At 41.1% G+C, this 26,352-nt stretch overlaps 1 protein-coding gene across 1 annotated transcript; it reads right to left on the reverse strand.

Moving 5' to 3' along the window:
* Nucleotides 1–17,840: 17,840 nt before the first annotated feature.
* Nucleotides 17,841–23,565, reverse strand: LOC112575289 (acyl-CoA-binding domain-containing protein 6-like). Its single transcript, XM_025257028.1, has 7 exons — nt 23,400–23,565; nt 22,730–22,794; nt 22,529–22,634; nt 22,033–22,242; nt 19,763–19,852; nt 18,726–18,756; nt 17,841–18,424 (listed from the first exon to the last, which is right to left on the reverse strand). The coding sequence occupies exons 1-7, from the start codon at nt 23,535–23,537 to the stop codon at nt 18,273–18,275; spliced, it is 792 nt and encodes a 263-aa protein (XP_025112813.1). The 5' UTR covers nt 23,538–23,565; the 3' UTR covers nt 17,841–18,272.
* Nucleotides 23,566–26,352: the final 2,787 nt, after the last annotated feature.

Genomic DNA, 26,352 nt, shown 5'->3' on the forward strand with positions numbered 1-26,352 from the left:
ACTCAAACAAATATATGATGAACTTTCTAGTGCTTCTAAAACTGCCATGTGACCAACCTTCGACAATAAGTCACAAAATTCTAGCCATCGCCATCATCATAATCGTCGTTGTCATCGTTACCATCATCGTCATGCACGACATCGTCATCATAACAGTATTAATTATTAACCTGTTCACACAAACACACACGCGAGCATGCACACTAATACACAGACATGCACATGTGTAGGAATACACAGACACAAACACATACACACATGCATAAAAGAACTCACGCACACACACACGTGGAGTTATGCACAGACCTGTAAGACCAAAAAAAAAAATGGATAAACTAAGGAAATGGTATTCAGAATATTTTTGAATATTTTACTTCATTTTTTTTGGTGGCTATAAAGGCTGGTGAAGCCGCGGGTGTCCCAGAATCACGGCAGTCGTCTAGGAAACAATATCATCCCCCTCCTTCCCCATCCTCCCTGACCCCTTCTCCTCCTCGCCACCTCCGCGCACTGGCCCTGATCGTGGTGCGCCCTAACCACCTTACACAACCTAGTCTTTTCTGACAGCTCCATCCGAAATTCCCAAGTAAGGGTCCGCAAGGATTTATTTTATTGAATTAAAAACAATGGCTTCTGATACTAGGTAAACCAATTACTTCCTCCCGCCGCAAAAGATTTTTTCTCAGTTTACTCGACTTAGTCACCGAGCAAAAAGGACGACGAGTGTGGCCTAATGCCAAACGTGATATGTTCCCCTGAATGACTACACTTTTAACCTTAATGCAGATTCTTCTACACCGGGGTCACAAAGTGCATCAAAATGATGCGCTGTCAGACCTTGGCGCCAATGCCGCTAGAGGTCGCCCCGCGAAGGGCGGTGACCCTCGGTGCGAACAAGTTCTCCCGTCACTTCCGTCGAGGCCAAGTCGAACTTCTGGATCGGAGATTTAGCGGATAAGGCCAGATTCGCTGAAATATAATTGCTTTCTTTCCGGGGCCGTTCAATTTTTTGCCACTCGCGTTCCGCGGGGCGATCCGAGGCTGCGCCGAGTCCAGAGAAATTAGTCATCATAGCATGTGACGCACCCTGCCAGCCCCGCCATGGCCACGCACGCACAAGCTGCCAAGATGGATGGTTGAAAATGAAACTTGTCTGCCTGCCTTTCAATTTTCTTCCCGCGCTGCGGGGCGGCGAAGTGTGATATGAAATGGCAGAGGCTCGGGCTGGAGGTCCGGATGCCCGAAGAAGATGTGTTGGTCCTCCGCAGACGAATACCAAACAATTATAGTGTCTTCTGGAGTTTAGGAATGATGAAACAATTATAGGGTTTACACAAGTGGTTAATCAAACAACTGTAGCTCACAGGGTTCGTAAAAACAGTTATCGCACTCTTACAGAGATAAACTGAAATGAAAATCCATTTATTATGTTGTCTAAAATTGCAAATTTCGTGGATTTCTGAGCCACGTGACATTGAGGTTGGTTTGTACCCTATGATGTTGGCAACCATGTGGACAAGGTCTACAACATCTTTTGATAAGATTTATATCAATCATGGTTCTCAAATTTTATGTAGAAGCTCAGCAACATTTATGGAGAAGGTCTGTAAACTTACCACGAAACATGTTTCGTTTAGACGGTTCAATATTTCTGGAGGACATGCCCAATGTTTACCGATACGATTCGCTGGCTGATGGCAGATGTAACAGGTTTTCTTTCACCTGTTTGCCTTCCAGCCTTGTAATCAAGTAGATTTTCTTGCGAGTGTGTGCTTGCCATGATATAGCCTTAGTTGCTGGCATGGCATAAAACACCAATAAACAAATTGCGAGTGTGTGCATATATCAAAATTTTCTATGAATAATACAGATAATTAGCTTAATATTTCTTTTGTATAAACATGTAAACCTGAATCGGTCACTAATCAGTTGTGATGACCGATCACTTAAATTCTCTTTTATTGTTCGCTTTCTCTATGGAGTTTATTGTATTAGTGGAGCTTAGTGGGTTTATTCCTTGTATCAATCAGCCCGAGCTCCTTTGTTTAAGATGTTTGTTTGTGGGCGAAATTAATAATTAGTTGTAAATAATTTGGACTTTCCTCTACACAGCCCTTGAAGTTCACTAGTAAATGTTTTTCACAAGCCTCTGAGTATCAAAGCTCATGGTGTTTTGAATTGGACCTTTTGAATTTGTGGTCCCTCTACTCGGCTACTTTTGGAAAAAGATGCAGTAATGAAGGCATCCGTCGATGACAATGATGACGATGATCTTGTGAAAAGGACACACGTAGAATACTGTCCTACTGGTTGTGTAATATGTAATATTTAAATACTTTTATATAGTAGTTTATGAAGGTGTTTGTGATGAGGCTAATTCCGGATATAGCACGCACCACGCAATCACCTGCTTTTGTCCTCCTTGATGTTTGGCCAAGGTGTGATCTCAAGATCTGCGCATGCCCAATGGCCACGATGGGAAGATATGTTTGAAGTGAAGGTAACTCACTATCAACTGATCTTACCTGCTGCACGACAGTTCGGTCAGGGGATGAAGAAGCAGCCCGAGTTGGAGAACAAAAGGTGACAGGTTAGACACGTGACTGGACTGTGACACAGATTCACGTGACCTGTAGCATGCTACACATGATTCTGATGGTTGTTTAAAATGTGACCCGCGGTGTGACAAACTCGCGTGAACTTCAACCTGCGTGACACGATTGCAAAGCGTAGACTCAGGTCAGTCAACCATGATTAGAAGGACATCGACTCGCGTGACCTGAAACGTGACGTAGACATGGGTGACCTCAAGTGGGACAGATTACGTGGACCATAGTGTCACGGACTTGAATGGCTATCAGCGTGACACGGACATACATGTCTTGCAGCCCACGTGACCAGTCACAATCTCGAGTAACCTGCACAGTTAACAGCATTACGCGACCAAAGGCGTGACAGCTACGCAGATCGACACGTGACGACAACATCACACGTGACTTGGAGCACCAATGAAAGTGAGGTTTCGGTTTGTCTCCAAGTGTGAGTGGGAGGATGGACTGGAGCTTACCCTCCCGCTGGCGTGTCGGGTTCACATCAGCTATCTCAGCTCCGGGTCTTTGCACAACCTTTGACCCAGAGGTGACATGAGAAATAGTTTTGATCCTGTCAGCGGGTCGCGCGGCCTTGCCCAGTCCCTGAGCTCTGCTCGTTTCTCAATGCCAGCAACTAAGCGATTTGTATGGTGACTGCAAATGTATTTTTTAGTCTGAAACTTCTAACCACCTCCCACGACTGCTAACCCTTGGTCGCGCAAACAAGACTATACCATCACATCACCGTATTTGAGTATTATGTTTGTATATGTTTACACAGTAAACATCCAAGACTAAAACATCTATCATAGACAGCTAATAAAATCAAGACTTCTTCAAGAAATAAATAGGTGAAAACTAGACCAGGTCATAGACGTTATCTCCAGGTAGACTATCAAGACTTGTTCGAGATATTACAGGCCAGCAAGTGGACAACTAGACATTTTGGACAGGCGTCAACACTTGGAGTGGCTTTCCAGTAATATCTGGAGTAGCCTTCTTAAATATTCTTAAATATAACATCACATCTGATTGGATGTTCTTAAATACAACATTTTATCTGATTGGATGTTCTTAAATACAACATTATATCTGATTGGATGTTCTTAAATATAACATCACATCTGATTGACTATCCTTAAATACAACGTCACTTCTGGTTTTGTATTGTCATTATTACAAATTATAACAATAATCTATGGTAAAAAAAAAAAAAAAAAAAAAAAAAAAAAAAAAGTTAGTAGTCCGAAATACTTCTCTTTTTCTCCCTCTGTCTCTCTCAAAAACTAGAGAGACAACGTGTAAGAACTTGTGTTTTATGTTTCACTGATATACCATTGTTATACTTAGAACAGCTATACTGGTGATTTACAGTCTCCCATATTTTCTCATTACCACATGACAGTCAAACTGTCTGTCTCTCTCACACACCCCATCACAGAGAGAGTGAGGGAATCAACGGCCCACTTTCCCCAGGCAGAGGCCCCGACACTCAGACGGAGGGAAGCGTTGTGGGGTCGCGCGGTCAGTGGAGCAGACGTATGTATGTCGGGCGCACGACTCGCGCTCCTTTCAATTAAATATTAACACACGGTCGCCATGACCTGGTTCACTTCCTGCACTTTATTTTCTTCTAATCAGCTTCAGCAAACTTTCGAGTTTGTACTCAACAGGGATTGAAACACACCTGCCAACACGCGCAGGTATTTTACATACGCAATCACACGCTTACAGTAGATACAGACTAACAATACAAACACACACACACACACACGGACGTACTAACAGAGATACAAACACACACACCGATACTCTTTTAAAATAAACAAACACGCATTCTAGTCAACGGGATAACAAAGTTTTCCCAGATTCATGAGTTGTTCACGGAAATCATCAGATTGCGACACAAGCTTTCCTGGTCAGGGTAGACCAAAGAAAAAAAATTAATTTCTGGAATCACAGTGGACCAAGGACAATAGCCTGATCTTCTGTGATCTTAACAGACCGAGTATAAAATCCTAACCATCTGGGTTCACAAAGGGCCAAGGACACAAGCCTGACCTTCTGGGGTCATCTTTGCCCGAGGACTCCGAGTGTTGCTGAGGTCCATACAGACACGTGACATATTTATCCCTGTCAACCACAACAAAGTCTGAACGATTCAAGATTTTCTTTAACAGAACAAATATTGTCATACGTCTGGTTTGTATTTTGTTATATATATCTCGAGTAAAAATATCTCGCCAAAGTCGATAATGTATGCAACATAACATAAATAACTCGTTTTTCATGAATACAAAAGCAGACAACAGATACGCGGTCGACGCAGTTCTCGCTCCTTGATCAACAAAGATACCTGTGGATGGTTCCTTAACAACACATCCCTGTGGATCCTCCCTAACACCTTTTCATCGCCACCATCGCATTATTCAAACGAGCACGTGTATGGTTGCAATTTACATAATTACCCAGGGTAGACAGCATGACACACACCCAGTCCTGGCCTTGACAAGACACCGGCTGCAGACGACCTGTGTGTCACATCTGATAGTGTGTCATGTCATGTCATCCTCCCTCTGACAGGCCTGGAGGTGGTTGGGCGCCGTTTGTGAGACATCTTTTTACTGCCGGTTAAAGTTTATTCCTGGATACAGCGAAGACATATTTCACAAAGGGTACAGGTAGGTCAGTGCCACGGGTGGAGATGAAGGCAAGCTAGAGGTAGGGCTGAGCGCCAGGCCAGGTCAGCATGACACAAAGGTCAAAGTGACATCAGAGGAAAGGGTTTGTTATCTGCCGCTCTGTGCGCCGCCTGGCGGGCGCAGACACGCACGTGCCGGAGCAGTTATCGCCGGGATGCAGACGTCACTGCAATGACTAAGGCCCCGGCTGTTCGCGGCAAATTAGCTTGGACACAACAAGACAGCCCTCGGAAATCTGTCGTTGCTTGAAGAAGAAAAATCTAGTCGCGAGCTGGTCTATCGACTTCACGAGATCCGAACTCGATTGTTCAGATCGCATTTGCTATTCAAAGACGATGCCGCGGACAGGTACAACGACAGTTCTACACCTGTGATGTCCCGTCAGCGCCCTCGTTAAGATTTGAACCTGTAGTGGGATGAGGATGAGAGCGGGAGACGTTGTTATTTGTATTTATTTTGTCTTATTTATTGTTCTGTGATGTACTCCACGGTAATGTATTGCACTGTCAACTGTTCAGTGCCAAGTCGACTCAAAACCATATCGTCCCATCCACATCGACCCTCCTCCACAGTCAAACACTCCGCCATGACCATCAGGTCCACATAGACTACAGGCCCTAACGACAAATCGATCATCGATGACACCATTATTATTGCCAAATATTACCGACAGAGCCTTGTGTTGTTCCAATAAGTTCCCCCACCATCTATCAAAACGGATTTCATGGCAACAGACATTCACAAAATAAATCTCACAAGGGCGAGCAAACGCAATTTTCTTCTTTTTAATTAAAAAAATCTTTCTCAGCATTTATTCCTTATCTTGCAAGCTCACATTAAATTATATGAATACATCCGTGTAAACATCAAACAGCTGTTGCTGCTCATTGGGTTGATTGGACTTACTGTGTTGGGACAAGGTAGGAAAATGTTGTGGTGGGTCGGCTTGACTCGAGCAGGAGGGCGACATGGTTCTGGGTCAAAGTGACTGGCCTCTGTTCATGGTTGTCTCTTTGTTTACATTAGTCGATTTATACTTCATTAACCACCTTTTCCAGAAGTCACGTGTTTATAAAAAATAAGATTACTGGTTCTGTCTGTGCTTTATTACGACTTTTTGAGGAAATCACTTTTTTTTTTAAAGCAAACAGTTTATTTTAAGTGAACATCTTTGTCTACCACGGAGAGTTAGCTCTCCAACAAATCTTCAGTCTAGTGCAACAGAGGGGAAATAATTAAGCGGGACCTATCAAAAGCAAAAGTGACAAAGAAAAGAACTATGAAACGATTTTGAAAACTTTATTTTCCAACATTTAAATAGATGAACTTAAATTCATAACTGTTCGAAGTCATGGTTCGTGAATGAAAGCAGACTGGTCGAGTTCCCTACTAAACCCTACAATCTGATTTTGAGTCGTAGTAGAGAGAGAGGATTGACAGTTCAGTTGCCTTTCGGACTTTGAGGAGTGAAGCAACAAATACTTTATTTTTCAACCTCGAAAGGGGTTAGGTACCCGTACAACACATGGGTCCACTGGAAGAAGTGGTCATGCAGGTTTCCAAGCAGCGAATGTGTACATCTCAGGATTCAGATGTCGGGGGTCTGACCAACTGGCTGCTCCTTCCTCTCAAGCTCGCTGCCACTCCCACGTGATCATGTTTAGAGGATCAGATGAAGCAGAAAGCAAAACCAGACGAGGTGGGTCCAGACATTTGTAAAATGAGTTTGTACATGAGAACGATTGCCATCAGCTTGGCGAATAAGTCTTGAGAACATCGGTCCATACAGGACAACCAGCTCACTTGCATGCTAGCTAGAGGTGGTTAGACGAAAAAAAGTTCTTACGCAGTTATCTCACTTGCAGTTGATTTATTTCATGTCAGAAGCAGGGTAGCCAAGGTTAAGGTCTAACAGAGACTTTGGCATACACTGTCGACATGACAGGTTACCGAGCATGACTGGGCCTTCACATGTCCATCTATACATTAAAGTATCGATAAAGCTGATGGCAAAAGAACCCTTAAGAGTCTCTATGGACAGGATATGTCTTCTTTAAAGCTGACAGTCTGTATCTCCACCAATGCTAGTTGTTATGCTGTTTTGTCAATACTTTCCAGAAGCTTGATGCTCTCTCCAAGAAAGAATTGGCCGCCATCGCTTGGTCGCATTTTGCATAAGGAGGGGTCAGGGGTCAGGGGGTTAACCAGGCCTGTCATCTCTGATCCCCATTGCCTTCCAGTGCACACTACAAAGTCAAGCCATGATACAGGCGCTGAGGGGAGGGGACACGGTCTGACAGTTGAATCCAACAGGCGAGGTAGATGGTCCGACAGCCAGTCTCGACACATCCAGCGGACGGTCCAGCGGGAAGCTGCGGCTGTCAGACTCGTCTGTCTGTGATGGAAATATCGAGCAGGTGTAGGATCATGGCGACTTATGACAAGCCTTCTCGGGTTAACGGAACATCTATAGTTCCTCTTCCTCCTCATTCCCTTGTCCACGTCCTTCTCTCCCTCTCTCATTCATTTTCTGCTCCTCTGTGTGTTTCTGCTTCTCGTTATGTGTAAGGGCGGGGGAGGTGAGTAGAGAAGGTATCGTTGTCTTTTATCGGTCCTTATTCTTTTTCCCTTCAGTCACTCAACATGTCGCCTACCTTTCTGCTTCACACACCCAGTCTATCGTGAACTATTGGTGGTATCATGTACTGCGGTTACCTGATTGGTGTGATGTCACGTCCTGTGATCACGTGATTGCTGCCCCGGTCTGATGCTGCCATGACTGCAATGACGACAGTGTTACAATAAATACAGATTGTAATAATTCAGGTGTGTTCGACGCACAGGTAACGCCGGGTGGAGGGGGAAGACAAAGAATGAGCCGACAGGCCGACGAGGAGTACATTGTAGGGCGTTGTGCAGTTCCTGATGAACATCCCGGGTGGCGGTTGCAGCAGCCAGCATGTCTGACATTTTACAGCGGCGATGCTGAGTGTCTGGGAGGTCGACCTCCGGCTTCCCTCACGATGCCGCCTCTAGAGTCACGCCCTCTGGGGTCATGTCCTCGTGTGCACTTCTCTAGTAGCAGCGAGTCTCTTTCGCGGCTTCCAGAGAACAGATAGACAAATAAATGAACAATATGCGCAGTATATCTTTCAACGCTCTTCAGTTCCTCACAGCGAAGTTTCACAAGGGTTTCTATTCCCATTCTGTGTTAAAATAAAAAGCTCTACTCAACAAATTTTACGACAGCCTCGAGTGTTGTCCCAGTCGTTCAGGGCCTTGAGCCCTCGGTTACTTTATATTTGTATACGGTCCTGCAGCTTTTAAGTGTCTAGCTTAGAGTCGTGCTAAGGCTTTATTTCTTTATTGTTCAAGGGAATGATTGAAACCAAGGTTTCACACAGCGTGAAGTATCAAGGTCGCTGACGTCACCTACTGGTACCCGTCGTTGGTGACACCCGATGAGACGAAGTCATGGCAACGGCTGGCCATTGGGACCGGTCGTGTGCTATGTTTAACAGCCTTCTCACTTGCTGGCCTGTTTATTCTTTGACATTCACATTCACCAGCCAGGTTTTTTTTTCTGTATCCTCCATCAGTGTCCTCCCTCCCGTAACCCTGGAGTGTCTTGGGTAGTGTCTCATATCTCACAACGTGGCCGACCCACGCCGCTTGATGGTGGCGAGCAGAGTTTACTGTAAACACCACCAGGGTGGCAACAACACTGAGAACGAATTCGTTTGTTTTGTGTTTCTTGTACGAAATACGGAGCAGCCTCCTTAAGCAGCTGGTTTCAAATGTTTGGATGGGTCGCTCCGTCTGTTAGCAAGGTCCACGATTCACAGCCGTACAGTTGGATGTAGACGATGGGGGACTAATACTGTTTATACTTGGTAATAAAGGTTATATTTCAGCTGTCCCATTGTATTCATATATTGTCTATATTGTATTCAGTCTGGCCGTCGTTGCTGTCGCAGCTGTGATCAAAAGCCGAATGTCCGCGGTCCTTGGAGGGTGCGGTGCCCAACCACTAGATGCTCTGTACTTTCCTCAACATACAGTCGTTCAAGGGAATCTGTGTTTTGCCATACCCGATGGTGTTCATCATGGCATCATGATGATCACCCATTCTACCCAGCAATCCAATGCTAAATCTGATATACGGCACTGATACAACCCGTATTATTGTGGTCACAGAGATGGTGACGAGAGAGCCGATGGTGGAGGGGAAAATGATAATGATGATACTTAATGTAACCGTTGGGAATCCGATGACTCAGACGCCTGCGCCAGTCCGTGTTGGCTGAAAAAAAGGCGAGGCGTCAAAAGACAGTGACGATGACTCCTGTGATCGTCACACCGATGACAACCTGTGTGACCTCTGGCGTCGAGGGTGACGATGAAGGTCTTCGTAGTATTCTGAAGATCATTACTTTCTTGTTTATTTTCTCATTTCTTTCAAACACTTATTCAAATTATTCTGTCCTTACTATGCTGATGGTGACGACGATGACAGTAATGATGATGGTGGTGGTTAATGGTTGTGATGGCGTGAATGCACGTTTCGATTACCTGTTAATATGTTTTCTGTCAAAAAAAATGATTAGTGATTTGATGCAATGTACAATGCATAATACATAAAACGAATTACATGATACACATTCAAAGGCTAAAATAAATGACCGTTCAGGTCTACGACGATCACCGGACTCGACTGGTTCATTCTACATGTAGCCTCCATTCTGGAAAGTATTTGTAGTGACTCCGCCCTTCCCTCCCTTGCAGTTTCTACACAGATTGTTCCGGAACATTGTATGACGGAGGTTCTTCACTATTATGCTTCATTATTTCGAAGCAAGATGTGAGAGAATACAAACAGCAGACGTGGGCGCCAAGGAGGTGGCAGCGGCTCCGCGAAGCGCTGGCCCGTCGCCCTCCGCGGCGGCGCATTCCGCGAAGCGTTGCCCCTCGCGCAGGGCGGGCGTCGCACGCGGCACTGTAATGGGGCGAAGAGGGCGCGGCAGGGGAGACTGCACCCGGCAACCTCCGTTCTGGAATGGTGAATGCGCTGCCAGGCAGTGTACATAAACATACTTATCTCTCGTTTCTACTTCTCTCTGCGTGTGTGCCACTGCAGTAAACGCCATTTTGTGGACATTTATAGCTTACTCCCTGCACGAGAACGACCTCCTCGGTAGGATCTGGCCGTGTGTGCGCGTGTAAGAATGTGTTTATGTATGTGTGTGTGTAGGTGGGTGGGTGGTCACTCTACCTTGCGACATGCACTCTGAAAGGTGCTGAGGTTAAACGTGTCCACCCTCAGTTCGTATCACTTTCGTATCATGTAGATTAAAGCACGACTCAAGTAGACTAGTTATCTTAAACGACATTCGTGTTGTAAGTCGCTAGAGACCACATCGTCGTCGTCGTCGTTAAAAGTAGATAACATTGTGCAGCGGTAAATGCAACGCATTACGTCATCGAAACCTGCGGAAGAGGTCAGGAAGAAAAGGTTAATAACCGACGCCTTCCCGTTTTAAAAAGAACCACGTGAACAAAAACTTGATCACGTGCACAACGGCCAATGTTAGAACTTTTTTTTTTTTAAATTAGGGGAAAGAATCACATTATACGAGTTTGTTTTTTCTCCCCCCATTCCAACCTAGTCAAACCGCAATGGGGAAGGTGGAGGAGGACTAAAGATTTATTTTTGTGTGAAATAACTGTAATGTCGGCCGCTCAGGCAAGCTGTCACTGTAAACTGTAGGTAGTTATAAAGTGCTTCAGTCGTCTAGTTTTATCGCCTCTCTCAAACATTTTCCTGTCAAACAAAGAATCGTACACTGAAATTTACTGAACTTTATCTGCATCAGCATTTCATTCTGTCAGTAAGTGATAAGATTCTGATTAGGCATCCTGTAGAAAAATCATTTTCATTTTTTTTTTTTATTTCACTTATTTGGCTGTAAACTGTGGTGGCCTGCAAAAGTACAAAAGATAGCAGACGTGGTAAGCAAGCTTTTCGTTAACTTTTTGTTCATTGTATATTGGGAAAGTTTAGGGAAAAAATGCCTGTTATCTGGAAATTAAAGGGGAAAATTAACTTGAAATTGTGACATTTAGGTATTTTAATACATTAGTGTTTTGCAAGAAAGACAAAATCTATCTGTGAAAAAAACTGTCTGAAAACAAAGTATCGCCCATGAAAAATGTTAGTTTACTAACATGATTTGATAGTTAATGACAATAATTTATGTACATGATTATTTATCATTATGTCCAATGTCATCTCTACACCAACAAAATGGTATCTCACTAGAAAAAAGTGAAGCCTGGTGATGTATGGGTGCTTTCAGTTAGGTTCTACTAGGCACAAGCAGATCTGACACCTGTTTATCAAGTGGTGGTAACTAAGCAACTATTTCGATTTTAATTTATTCTGATAGCTGCAGGCAGGTGACTGTAACATATACATGTAGTGAAAGCAATCAAGCAAACAAACTGCTAATAAACTTCTGTCGAAGCTGTTGATAGGAAATTACTCCCCGCAGAGTATGAAAAAAATATTATAATAATGGATTTTCATAATTATTGCGGAGACCTGGGCTGATCACTCGGTGCAACGACCATGCTCGTTAACACCATGGACTAATTAGTAAAGCAGGGACAGTTAGCCAAAGTAGAGCAGGGACTGAAGTAGTGTAGACATAGCTATCATAGTGAAACAGAGCTTGCTGAATACAGAAGGCATGAATAGTTGAGAGCAGCGGCTAAACACAATACACTGGGGTTGTTTAGCACAGTAAGACAGGGGTCGTTGAGTACACCTCCATTCATTCCTTCACCCCTTGACTGGTGTCAGTTGAATACTTACTGGGGCCAACCGGTCGTCGGAGGAAGCGGGGAAACTGACAAAACTCGCCGTTTGGGCCTGTCATGGTTCTGTAGTTCTGGAACTGTTTACTGTTTGGGGTATGACTAGTGATTGCATCCATTCTGTGGGCCAGTCTTTGAGTTCCTAGACTCTTTGGCACAGAGCAATGAGGTATTTGTTGTTTCTCCTCTATCCTGCTTGGGTAGCTCGGGTGGACCGTTGTCAACGCCAGGTGACTTCCTTCATTTCAGTCCGGGTACAGCTTTCTCCACCTCTTCTCGTAGTACTGGGAGGCTCTCTGATGGCAGTCACATGCTTTGGAGGATGTTTGGGTCTGTCATCGTCTAGAACAGTGATGCCCACCCTTTTTCGGCCTGCGGGCCATACCCATTTCGGACAGCCGTGTCGCGGGCCACTTCACCGCAAAAATACAAAAAAAGAAAAAAAAATAGAGCAGATACCATTTTTTATTAGAAACAAGTTGTACTTACCATTAATTATGTAGTAATTAGTGGGATATTTGAAGTTGTTTTCCCGAAACCAGCTTCTGAATGTCCGGCCTCATCGTAGAGACACCAAGTCGGAGCACTGAATCGAAATGTTCGTCCATCGAAAAAAAGATTGAGAGACGCCCCTACGTGGGGATAAATATTTCATCTTCCTTTTTTTTTTTTTTTTTTTTCGTTTTTTTAAGGTCTTCTTTTATTACTAACATGCCGATTTCCTGCACTGTGGGCAGAAGTTTCGCGGGCCGGATGGCACCGCGTCGCGGGCCGGATATGGCCCGCGGGCCGTAGGTTGTGCATCCCTGGTCTAGAAGTCGTGCAGGTCGTTTCAGTATTCAATCCAACGGCTTAGTACAGCAGTACTTTCTCTCACGGAGTGCACTCACCGAGACCCCCCTGACCACGTGACCACATGACCAGGGTTAGGCTAGGACCACACTATCTTCACTGGTATATCCTATTCGTTTTCCAACCTCTTCAGTTCCTAATGTATCTTCATTTGTGAAAGCCCGGAATTTGTCGACTTAACCTGTACCAGGTTCATCTTCATTTCCATCAACTGTGATTCTTTTTTGAAGATGATCGAGTTCGTAGTCCCGGAGCTTTGAGTTTTCTTTCTTTTATCTTTTCTGTGCATTCCTTCGCATCATCAGGGTTGTTTTGTTTTTTTTTTTTTTGTCAGTTGACCCAGTAAACTGATGGAAGTCTCGGCTGTCTGGTGCATCACCAAATGTGTTTGAGCTACTGTGAACATCCCTGTCTGATGGTCAAATAAATTTTAATGCAAATTCTTCAGAACTGTGGAACTGTGTAGTCTGAAGCCGCTTTGGTGGGTTTTGGATATCGCTGTCTGGCTCTCTTTGATGCTGCATTTGGAAAAAAGGGGTGAGGGTGAGAATTGGTGTCTCATACCGTGTCAGCAGCTAAGGCTACATCAAGACAAGGCAGCCAGCCCTGTAAACAGATGCCACATGCAGATAGAGAACAGTGTGCCCGAGAGGAGAGCCGAACCCACGACAGCCAACCCTCACTGCATTGGTGACAGGCGCTAACCGTTGCACCACCGGACCGCATTTTGCCAAAGCATTTTCAAAATCAACTGTAACAACAAAACAACTGCCATTCCCTCTGTATCTCTTTTTTCTGTGAATGGCACAGGCGTAAAAAAGAAAATCTACACAGGTAAACAAAATGACTAACCTTCGACATTTATGCCGTCCATCACTTCTTCATTATATCTTCTAAAATATTTATAACTTTTTCCATCCACCACTCTGGGGTTTCTGGTGGGCCCCAGCACTTTGGTGGATGTTTTTGTCGACTTCTAAATGAAATTGTGGGTGACCTGAAATTCGTCTCCCTTCTTTATCTGATATTTTTCTCTGCTGCAGTTGCCATGCAGAGTTTTCTGAGCGATCGCCATCCAAAGCTCCCCCTCCTTTTTTTCTTTTGCCATCCAGATGACTACAGCGGCTGGGAAAGCCTCTTCTTCTCCCTAGTCACCTCCTCGATTACCACTAATACTTAGCTGTCGCTCCAGTTAGCGCTTCTCTCCTTCTTTTCAGCCATCGTGAAAGCGGGAATTTTGCGGTTTCAAAAGGTGTTTTGGAGGCAACAACGATATAACGCAGCTTTCATTGTTTGAAAATACGGTTGCCAAGAAAGCCTTGGACGATCCCTGGAAGAATAATTATTTATTTATATCGCTGACCTCAGCTAAGCAGGTGGGCAGACAGGTGGGTAGGATTTCGTTGTGGACCAAATGATCTGGAGATTGCCAAAGCCGTGGGATTCCTTGTGGGTGCAAAGGGCATTGGTTATGGTGAGCCACTGGCTCTGACAGACTGTAGTCGTCTGGGACCTTTATTGTGTGTTTTACCTATTCCATATTTAGCTACCGTTCCAGCACATTGTTACCATTCTTAGCTGATCTTAGCATTCCTGTCATCAAGTATGACTAAATTGTCTTCCTCGCTTCTGCATTTATCAAATTTTCCAGGTGCTCGTAGAACTCCCATTCATTGCGTGTGCAGGCTTTCCCATTGAGCTCTGGCTTTTGGTAACATACTCAGCTAAGGTAGAAACCCTAAACTACTCAAAAATAGTTCAAAAATACTTCTGTCGAGGCGGTGATTTAGTATTGAAAGGTATAGCAGAGATTGCAGTAGGGCTAAGTAGTTCTTTCTAACAACAGTCGGTATTACTTTGTTGTATGACGCACCACGTTTTAGCACTTGTTAACGACTTTAAATTATTTAGACTGCCCTACAATCCTCCCTTGCAAACTTGTCCCCACTAAAATGCAGGCAGAACCAAGCACACATGCGAATCACATCATTTTCTAGGTCTGAGAGTTGTAGTCGAGAAATGTGGAGCCGGGCTGTAGCCGGGAGGTCACTGGAGACGCAGTGAAAGGACGACTCCTCCCGCCCCGATGATTGTTCTTTTCATGTCTGACATGTGCATGACGGATAGCTTGCTTCAGTCAACAATGTCAGGCGGTGTTTGGACAATGCTGTACCCAACGACTTACCAGCGTGTTTCCTTCACTCATTCCCTTGCAAGCTATTCTCTCATTCTCGAGCTAGGCGACTGCTGCGAAGTTTTTTCAGCCTGTGTGTTTGCATGTGTGTGTTTGTGTGTACATATTTATGTGCATGTGCGTCCACGCCTTTCTCTGAGTGCATGCATGCACCAGCCTTCATGTTTACATTCACCAGAGTAAACATATACACTCACTTTCATGAAGAATGGAGGGGAAAAAATAAAAGAGCGGTGGAGGAGAGACCAGTCATGTAACAAAAAGTTTAATCGTTATCTCTTAATCACTGTTTCTACAGCAATATTTTCAACTAATACAATTCCCTTCTTACAGGAACTGCAAAGAAGCAACAATGGCGATGTTCCATACAATATTTTACTTTAGTATTCGTTCTTTTTTCTTATTCATTCTTGATTACAGAGCCCACAATTTCATTGACATTGGATTCATAAATCATGTGGTAAAGCTGCTTCCTTAAAAATGCTTTGATTAAGGGGGTCACAAAAATATGCCCGAGGCTGGGGAGGAAAAATTATTGATAGCATTTAAGGTTTGACGAGAGATTAAAACCCACAGGTAATCTAGGACTGACTGTGGAGTTTAGTAGACACATCAAGAACATTTCCTCACTTTGTTAAGAAATGGCTGCCATGGTGCTGTGTTTTAAATGTCTTACATAATAAAGTTTCATTACCAATATTCACGAACTGTTATTACTAAAATCATATTGTAATGAAGATTTTGATTTATTATTGTCATTTTTAGTTCTACATCAGCGCCTTCGTTTTAATATGAAAAACGCAATGACCCACAGTTCCGGGGTGCAAATTGATGGCAGCCGATCTCCAAAACTGGAAATTACAGGCTTGTGGTCTTCTAGAACTCCAGCTTCGTCTGTGGTCATTGCACTGGAACTAAATTACTGGCCCTTAGTTCTACCAAGCTGGCCAGATGCTTATTACAAGAATTATCTGAAGGCGCTGTGTTCGAAATTTCTTCCAGGAACTTTCGGCTGATTGCATCCGCACTCGAGCATTGACGGTCTGTCATGTATCGTGCCCACTCTCCATCGACTGATCTTGATTTCTGGAAGCGGAGAATCCTTGGTTCCTTCCCCCCAACAAGATTTTTTTTAAGCCTTTTTTTCCTCAAAAAAGATTCTTTAATGGGTCGGTATTTGACAACTGTCTTTAAATGGGTATGCATGCACGAGTGCGTGCTCCCATGTCGCGCTTTGTGTTTTGACAAGTACCGTAAATTTCCGACTGAAAGCTGCGACTTTTTTCCCCAGCTTTGGCTTAAACAGTGATGCGGCTTGTTCAGATTTTGATTAATTTTTCGATGAGCTCCATGTTAAAGTGTTAACTGTTCACGTTGTTACAGTGTTTGCTGTTCACATTTTTAAATCCAAGCCACATACAATTGAAGCATGCGGATCAGTTGCTGAAGCAAACACCCTCATCATCCCGAAAATCCATACGATGCAGCTTTCAAGTTGTATAGATTTGCGGCTTATTTGTGAAAAAGTAGAGTTTTTTACAAACTTAGTGGATGTGGTTTATATACAGGTGGGCTTAATACACCGAAATGTACAGTAGTCGTGTACGCACTGCGCAATGTTTGCTCCAAATAGCTCTTGCGTGGCATCTCTTGTTAAATATATATCGAATCCACACAGACACTTCCACTAGTTGGACACCTAAAATCGAAGTTTCTAAAACCATTAAACAGGTCCTGGACACAGTTTTATGTATAGAAATTAAGTCACGAACTCTTATTCAGTCCAGTTCCGTTAAGAACTCTTTTTAACTGTGATAAAAGTGATTGTGGGGGAGATAATATAAGCATCAACTAACAAAAGTTTATTTTCGTATTTGTATAGTCTGAAGGGCTGAGGTGTTGATATCCAGTTTTGATATTTCCTTTCCATACACGCTAGGGCCCACAAACCTGAGAGGAGGAACATGTAGCGATATTGCAAAGGGGAGATAAGCATGTTGGAACATGGAAGACAGCTCTGACGTAGTTCAGTAGGAGTTAGTTCCCATGTTTTCTCTAAGCCGACATCACGGCGACAAAACACGAGAAATGTACAATCGGACTTTCTAAATGTTACTACTGTACAGAGCAGCCCCCCCCCTTTTTGTTGTTGATTGATCACACTTTAAAAAAATCTGACATTAAAGCGTTTTATATTTATAGATGTACATATTTTACACAGGAACATGTACTACAATAAACTTACTGGAAGATTGTTTTTCTATGCAGATGTTTCTGTGAAAGTAAACATCTGAAACTGCAGGTAACATAATGAGGAAATGAAGTGGGCTATGAATTGTCTCGTATGGTTTTCAAGTAAAACTGAGATACTGTGACTAAAATGTAACTGGGAAAATCTTTTGAAAACCTTCTTCATCATATTTATGTGTAATGTGTGCTTTCGAATTAAACAAAATATCATAGGTTGAATGTATTTTCATTTTGTATTTGCTCTGTCAGGGTTACACACAGCATTGATTGAGCAGGACACTATGTGCTGTTTACTATTTGCAGTGGTTTATCATCCCTATGTTCTTCTTTCCTGCTAAGATCAAACATATATATATATACAAAAATTACTTGTAATACATATACACGACTTTATTTTTTTTTAGTGATTTCCATCACAAACATGCGATATTTATCTCGAAACTCTTTGCATAAAGAGTGCACAGAGATTCATGCAAGTGATTGACACCACTTATAATAAGCACATGTATGTTGTATACACACACACTTTCATGCTGACATCCGCAGACACATGTGCACAATCTGTGCACACACATACACACATGATCACTGAAACTGATGTTAAAATCTGCATTTTCTCTCCAAAAATCTACAATTGCTTAACAAAATCAATCTTTACCCCAGTTCTTTGCAAGTCCTTAAACGTATATTTAAAAAGCCACATCTGTCACCTGTAGAGCAGCTTTTCTCTATTTTCTTCCCTACAAAACACCAAAAAAAGATTAAAACATTTCAAAAAAATTCTAAAAGAAACAAATAAATTGCATATTAACCCATGTTAACACCAAGACTATCAAACAGTACTTTCATGTCACTACTAGCAATATCCAGCGCTGAGTTTCCATCAGTATCTCTAATTTTGAAGTCTGCTTTCCAAGACACCAGGACCCGCACAATGTTTTCATGTTCACATGACACAGCTGAAACAATCAGTTATATATGAAAAGATTAATAAAAATGCAAAAAATGATTACTTTATTGATGATAATAATAATCAACAGAGTTTTTCTTTATTTTTCTCCTTTTTATTATTTATAGTTAATAAGATGCTAAGGGCTCTAACCCTGTTTCAGCGCAAAATGCTTTCATGTTCTAATTGGCAAAAAGTCTACAAAAGTGACACTGATAAACAAAGCTAAAAATAAAAGTTTCAACTTTATTCCTTTACTAAATGCAACATGGATTTTAACTAAATGCAACATGCCAAGGTAAACATCTCACCATAGTGCATGGCAGTCTGCCCATCACAATCCTGCAAATTATATCTGATGTATGTTTAATCAAATATATTATGGAAAATCAAAGTATTGCAAATGTATACTTGTTTTGGTGAGAAGTGGCTATAACATTAAAGGCATGCAAAATATCACAGATCTCTTCAATTTTGCATTTAAATATTACTTCCACATAAAGCATGAACTTTCCATTTAAAGCTATTACAGCAGTTAAAAATAAGAAAGGAAAACATTCTTAGGCAAAAACCATCATACTTGAGATATCATGTTATGTCTGATATATTATGTAATAGTAACACTGGCAGAAAAACACTTTCCTGAAAAGGGTTAATAAAGATCTTTTGTATTTATATTTTTAAGATGTCTTTTGTTTGTATTTGTATGGTAACAGACAAAAAGCAGTAGCTATTACAAAGCAGAAATCAAAATAACCTGACAAGAGAAAACATTTGGACTTGACAGCCAAAAAAAGTGAATAATAAGTTAAACTACACACATAGATTTCCTTTTCCCCACACCTGCTAAAGGCTAAATTACAGAGTAATGAGTGCTTAACAGGTGCTTGCAAACATCCTCACTTTTAGGTTTGATACCAAAAATACTATCAAATAAAAAATACAAGCAAATGTGCAAGAAAGCACGATGACTTGTAACAAATGCTGCTCTACTCTTTCATTGCCTCTTCCCTCTACCGGATGAGTACATTTACAGTATGTGCATGCTTGGAAAACATGGCAAAAGAGAAGAGAGTTTTTCTTTTTTTTTGTAAGTGCATAGAGTCTCATTTAAAACGAGGAGGTGAACTACATATATCCTCTATTATAATTTATAGTATCTGCAGATAATTAATGCATTCCTACCTTACACTGATTTTATAATTAAGCATAAAATAATAAGGCAACATTTCTAGAAGAAATAAACATAAAAAAAGTTTGTTTCTTAGATTGCATTTGCACAAACTCATGCGCAAATGCCTGCAAACACACACAAATTGTCTGGATTTAGTTTATATACACAGCATACCTGAAGATTGACATCAGCTCCATTTTCAAGCAGTAGAGTGACCATGTCTTCTAACCCACGGTCACTTGCCCAATGAAGAAGCCCCATACCCTGTTAGAAGCAGACAATCCATCTCAAAACAGGTGTACACTATGAGCCTCAAAAAGTGCACACATTATGTAATACATAAGTATACATAGCATCAAGCTACCCACTGCAGGGAGGTCTGGTGGTGCAATCATTAGCACCTGTCACCAACACAGGGACTATTGGCTGCCGTGAGTTCAGATCCTGGCTCAGGCATGCTATTTTTTATCTGCATACGGCATCTATTTACAGCGCTGGATGCTTTGCCATGATATAGTTTTAGTTGCTGGCACCACTCCGCTCTCCCACAACACCCACTGCAGCTGTGAACAACACTTGAACATTGCATAAATGATTAGAAAACTGTAGTCAACTGGTAGCCTATAAAAATAGACTGAAATGTACACCATCTTCTACTGTCTCTGGAGTGAAAATCTCTCATTTCCAGACCATTAGGAATCTCATCAACATCATTGTCTTGTGACTATCACATATATATGAAGTCTGCAAATCCATCGGCCCCATCCCAACCTTCCTCTGCCTCTGCCACTGCCACCAAAAGTCTCACGCCTGCATTTGTGTTCTTCCAGGTGGATTACAGCTGATCTCTTTAACTACTTGTTGGACAAGCTTTAAAGGGCCCAGAATAATGCTATTCATGCTGTCCTTCACTAGAAAAAAGCTTCATCAGCTGCAATGTTTGCCAGTTGCTGCTTGCATTGATTTTACAACCTCTTCAAATTCTTCCACTCACTCTTTGTCCATGCACTTTGTTTCCCACGGTATCATTGTTTTTCTTCATTGTATAGGTAAACAGGATATACACTCTACAAATTCACTTTGTTATTAATATTATTACAGCTGTATTGAGCTCAGTATTTAGGGTCTCATGTCAAAGCAGCAACACAAAAGTGTTATATTCATAAAAAAATTAGCATATGAGAAAAAGAACAGGTCTTTTATCTGCTACACTTGTAAGATAAGGTTCACTACCAAATACAAGCTGTACAAATCTCTGGTAGTGCCAATCCTGCTCTACAGATGTGACATGTGGACTCAGCTCACCAAAACAGAAAGGAGAGTCCAAGCATTTGAGAACAAGTGCCTAAGGAGGCTGCTCTGGATCCCATACAGAGAACACAGAACTAACAACTTTGAATGAAACAAGATTGCCACACTTATAGGACACCAGGAACCTCTACTTTCAACAGTCAAGCGAGGTAAGCTGATCTTCTTTGGCCATGTGACCTGGCACAAACCTTATTGAAGACTTATCTTCCAAGGAACCTTGGAGGGTAGTCGATGCCACGGTGGCCAAAGAAAGAACTGGCTTACAAACATCAAAGACTGGACTGGTCATCCTGGGGTGTATGTGTGTGAGAGAGTGCATTTAATGATATATAGGTATGCAAGTGTATGTATTTATATATTCTATACTATAGGTAGAATTTTGCTATACATTGCATGTAACGTGGAAGACTAAGTGTTGAATATACCCCTGAGAGGGTGAAAGGATAAAGAATCTTGAATATTGAATCTTTAAGATAATACAAGGTTTTTCTCCAATAATAATACAAGCAGTTACTGTCAATCATATATAAAGTATTTGATAAAAAACAAAATCATAAAAGAATGGAAAGTATTAGGGTTAAACCTGATAGTTGATATCATTCATGGTAGTTGGCTTCTGAACTATTTAATGAAGCCTTAATCAAGTAGTAATTATGAGTAATCTTATTTGTAATTCTTTTAGACAGAATAAAGTCTTTAGTACATCTTCATCATCTCCCTTTACAAAAGTTTTCTTACTCTCATCATATCCTAAGAAGTTAGATAGTTTTAAGTGTATTCATTTTATAACCTTACCATCTGCACACGTTTCAATTTATGTCAAATTATAAAGCATATGCTATTAGTTCAGGTTGTGTTTTTATGTGAGCCTGCAAAATGTACCTGTTTGCACCTATTACCAACAAGTGTTTTTACAACGCATCAGCTTGCTGATTTTCTTTTTTTTTTTTTTTTTTTAATCATAACATACGGTTTCTATTGTTTAACTCCCTTCAGTCAGTTGACAAAATAAGGAGCAAAGTCAAAAGTCGATTTATTTCCCTCTCTCACACACACACATATGCACCCCTCCCTCCTACATATACATATATACAAATGCAAAATCCCTTTTACTGTGGGCAAATAGATCTGACCTCGCTGTCCAGTTGATTGATTTGGTGCCCTGTAGAGTTCAGCATGGCCTTCACTTTGCTAACATTGCCCTCCTGGCACCAGTGGAAAATGGTTTTCTGCTGGTCACTGAGCTCCTCATCAGCAGACTGCATCGTGCTGACAAAGATCCCCATTCCACTTTTTTGGTTGCTTTTCTTGCTTTGATAGTCATTACTAATATCATCACCTGCCTGAAAATATCTCCTTCAAGTTAGTTTCCTAAGCAAATGTTCATATCTATTATGCAAGTTTTTAAAAAGCTTTAGGACCTCATTCTTGAAAACATGAAAAAAGTAATAGAAATAAAAACTGTAAAATTACTATTACAATCAAAATAGTTCTTTTTTTTTAAATTTGAACACTCATTATGTTGTACCTTTGGAGGTAATTCTAAGACTGTTGAGAACTTACAAGACTATAAAAAGATTATGCATAAATTTAGATGAAAAGGACAAAGACTTAATCCAATATGCATACACATAAGAATTTGCTCCGCCATCCTGGTTCAGTGTTGTCCAGAAGTGATATGTATTCCCTCATTGCCTGTATCTTGGTCATATCTCCTAGTTTCTTCCAAGCATCCCTGCCACACATTTCAAAAAGGCGAATTTTTTTTATTTGGTGTTAGTCAACAGTTTAACATTTCAAACTGTCATACAAACATGGAGAGTTACTTACCACTTTTGTCTCCCTTGAAAGTCAAGCAATCCAGGTTTAGGAGTGGTGCATAAGCCATTACTGACCTGAAAAGTATCACTTTATGAAAAATTATCTTTAATTTTTTTCTCTCCTAAGCAAATGAACTTTATTTTTCAGAATTATGTGTGATTCAAAACATTTTAACCAAAATTTGTAATGCATGTAACTGTTGCTTATTGCATTATATGTATGTGCAACAAACAAACACACTGAATAATTAATTTTTTAAGATGTATTACTTGAAAATAATGCTTTTAAATGCCAAGGAATGTTATTCTATAATCTTTAAAAAATGTAAGGTACAATCATGATGCTGATGGGCACTGTCACAGAAAACAGACGCTTATTCAAGATATTCGGTCTCTCTCTCACACACACACGCCACTCTTTGTATTTATACCATGTATATTACACACGCACGAGTGGATATCTAGTGGTGAGCGTGCTTAAAGATATGCATTATACACTGTGTATTGTCATATTTTTCCCCATCTGAAATTAGGCAAAGAAGCCTGAATCACTAAAGAATATCGTACCTCTCTCTCACACACACACACAAACGCATACATTGACCGATGTTGTCATGCAGAGTAATCACTCTTGATAAGTCTTCTATGATAAGAGTCTTGAACTAAAATATTTCAATCACCTGCTTGTATCTAGCATAAAAGTACAGAAGTTTTTCTGCACCAATCCTGCTGCCTATCTGTCGGACATAGTTAGCAGCTGACTTAAAAACATCTTCAATGGAATCTATGTCATTCACATCATCCATGCTATCCTCCATCTTTAAACAACAACCACAAACAGTCTTGTATCCTATGCTTCGTAAACCTTCTTCAAATGCCTCAATTAACGATAACAGTTATATTTTCATTGCAGTCTACAGAATTTTGGAACAATATTTATTATTTCTTCTAAATATATTGTTTAACTAAAACTTTTACGACAAACCGCAATCGTTACTTTCCCTGAGAAGTGTAGTAAATGTCTACAGCAAGCAACTCTTCTTTTGTTAAATGATGGTCCATCTGAGTGACCCTTTCTCCCTTTCAGTAGTGCGTTTTCGTTATGCTACGTTAACCAGTATATCCCGATCGCAGCTACGTCAGCTTTCGTAAGTTGTCGCATTTTCTTGATGCTAATACTGTCGTAGGCTAACTAATCTCAGTAAGATAAAATAAGAATTTATTTGCCAGGTGCCTTTGCATGAGGAACGTCTTAAACATTAAACATGGTGACATTCATATCACACACTTTAAGTTGGTACAAAATACACTACTCAGTATACAGCGAAGAAATTTCTCTGCGCTTGCATGCACGCACGCGCGCGCACACGTACACTCGCATAACAGAACCATCACCATACACAACACACCATCACTGATTGCAGGCATAAACATACTCAAACACATGTGAGTGCGGACACACCTGCACCGGTGAACGCTCACACACATTTGGACTATACATACAGGAGACGATTTCAGCATTCAGTAGCCCTCTCCCCCATTTTTTTCTTAGAGTCACTTTCTTTCACTCTCCTCCCCACCAATAACTCCCTGCAGCTTTCAAGTGAAGATATACCTGGCAGGCCGCAACTGATTGATTTCAGCGTTAGACCTTTTAAAAAATCACTGCATGACCTTTCTAAGGCTTGCTGTAATGTTTTAGTTTATTTTGACACAGACACATGAAATCAGGGCTGCTTGGACATGTACATGGAGTAGATGTTCTATTGTATTGTTCTATTGTTATTGAACTTTTAAAGTGCATTTCTCATGTGAAGACACCTACAATGAATTTTTCACTTGTGAAACATTATTGTGGTGTTTTAAAGAAAAGTTATGATGTTGCTTTTGCCTTATTGTCAGTTCATTTATTATTGTATGAATTGGAGTTAATATTGAAAGTCCAGATTATATATATAAATAGTCCTGTGATTTTCACCCAGTACATTCAAAAACCATGTTTATATGCATAGTTAGCATTTTTATGCAAACATTGTACAGTATAAAGTGATAATGTGCTTTTAATAGTAATAGATGAGCAATTGGTAAGTAAAAGTTCTATGGAGGTCACAGCATAGTGTCCTGTGTAAAAATGTTATTTGTATTTTATAAGTACTCAGATGACTAAAATTAGAAAAATATATTATTCCATTGAATAATAATGGCATGAGCTTTTATATAGCTTTATCCTAGCCAAAGCGAGGCTCTCCACGCATTACAAATACTAAACTCAAGAGAACAAAAATAGGAATAATTGCTAATGACTTTTTTTCCTCCTAGGTTCAAGGAACCCTATATATTCTTCAAGAATAACTGCAAGAAGCTGGAAGTGCTATGGAAGTAGCCCAAGTCTTATATTCTTGTCAAGAGGAGACATATCACCTCAGCCAACATTTATATGTTGCCGTCTGTCAGACATGACTTTACCATTTTGTGTGATGCATCTGTCTAATGTACAGAGAGCTGTGAACTGGTAACCTTTAATTATTTTCCATTTTAACCCTCCAAAACTGATGCTTTTACAACCAGTGTGTACTGTGTGTGACCTTTGTTGCACATGACTATACTGATGGACTGTTGTGGCCGCGATAAAGCTCTGTAGATTATTTTTGGACCTGATCATCAGTAGGTGATTATTATTTAGGAGTCCTAGTTAGGTATGCTTACAGGCAATCATTATAAGAAAACACTCATAATCAGACTTCATTATTAGAAGAGACATATAAATGCACTGAAGCATTCCAGTTTACAAGTCAAGGCGTCAGAAATGTTACCTGTTTGTCGAAAGTTCCCTACCACTCATGGACCACACTCTACATGTTTGATGACAGCAGAGTCATATCTCGTACATTACCGTCCACGGCACTCACGCTGGCTGCAAGTATCTCACTGCAAGTGCACGCTTCTCAGCTGCCACATTAGCGCCCTCTTCTATCTCTCCACTCACCTGCTGTCTTCCATCGCTTTTGTTGTCTTAAGTCTCCTCTTCATTGTGAGCTACATTGGGGTTCGCTTGTTTCTGAGGTTTCAGCTGAAGCTAGCCATGTATTTGATTCTCCTGCAGCGAGTGCCATTTGAGTTCAAGATCTTAAATCAGACATTTATTTTGTGTCTGAACATCATGCTTGTTTTGATAGGAGGGTTTGGATTTCTGGCGATATCATTTATAGACATGTAGCATAGTTGGTGAAAACTGAGTGTGAAATAAAGTTGAGGTGCAAGGAGTGTGTCTGAGAGGAATGTCTTGGTGTGAGTGGACAAAGGTGCTGTCTTGTTGGGTGAATGCACTTTATGAAGAACACCTGCATGTAATAAAAAGTGATCTTGTCATTTATTATTTTTTTAATTACTAGCTTATACTTAAGAAATAGTGTCATGCGAAGAAGCACTGTGATAATTACCAATCCATGTAAGTGAACCAGGCTTCAAGGTGAAGCATGACAACACAATCTTCACCAGTCTACAGCATTTCACATTCACTTGTGGTTGTGATTGCTTGCTTGTTTCAATAAATCCATAATTTTGTTGAAAGTGGTTGTATTTGTTTTCTTAGTATTTCTTATACACATTTAAAATGGGACAGCATCAGAGTGT

The sequence above is a fragment of the Pomacea canaliculata genome, linkage group LG11, assembly GCF_003073045.1.
Source record: "Pomacea canaliculata isolate SZHN2017 linkage group LG11, ASM307304v1, whole genome shotgun sequence".
Taxonomy (NCBI): Eukaryota; Metazoa; Mollusca; class Gastropoda; order Architaenioglossa; family Ampullariidae; genus Pomacea; species Pomacea canaliculata.

What these genes read in the sequence shown, in the direction of transcription:
- LOC112575289 (XM_025257028.1), bottom strand. Translation starts at nt 23,537, where the DNA reads ATGGAGGATAGCATGGATGATGTGAATGACATAGATTCCATTGAAGAT. An exon ending in TTTCAAGGGAGACAAAAGTG is followed by an intron (nt 22,635 to 22,729) that starts GTAAGTAACTCT and finishes AATGTGTGGCAG; the next exon opens with GGATGCTTGGAAGAAACTAG. An exon ending in GCAGACTGCCATGCACTATG is followed by an intron (nt 18,425 to 18,725) that starts GTGAGATGTTTA and finishes TGATTGTTTCAG; the next exon opens with CTGTGTCATGTGAACATGAA.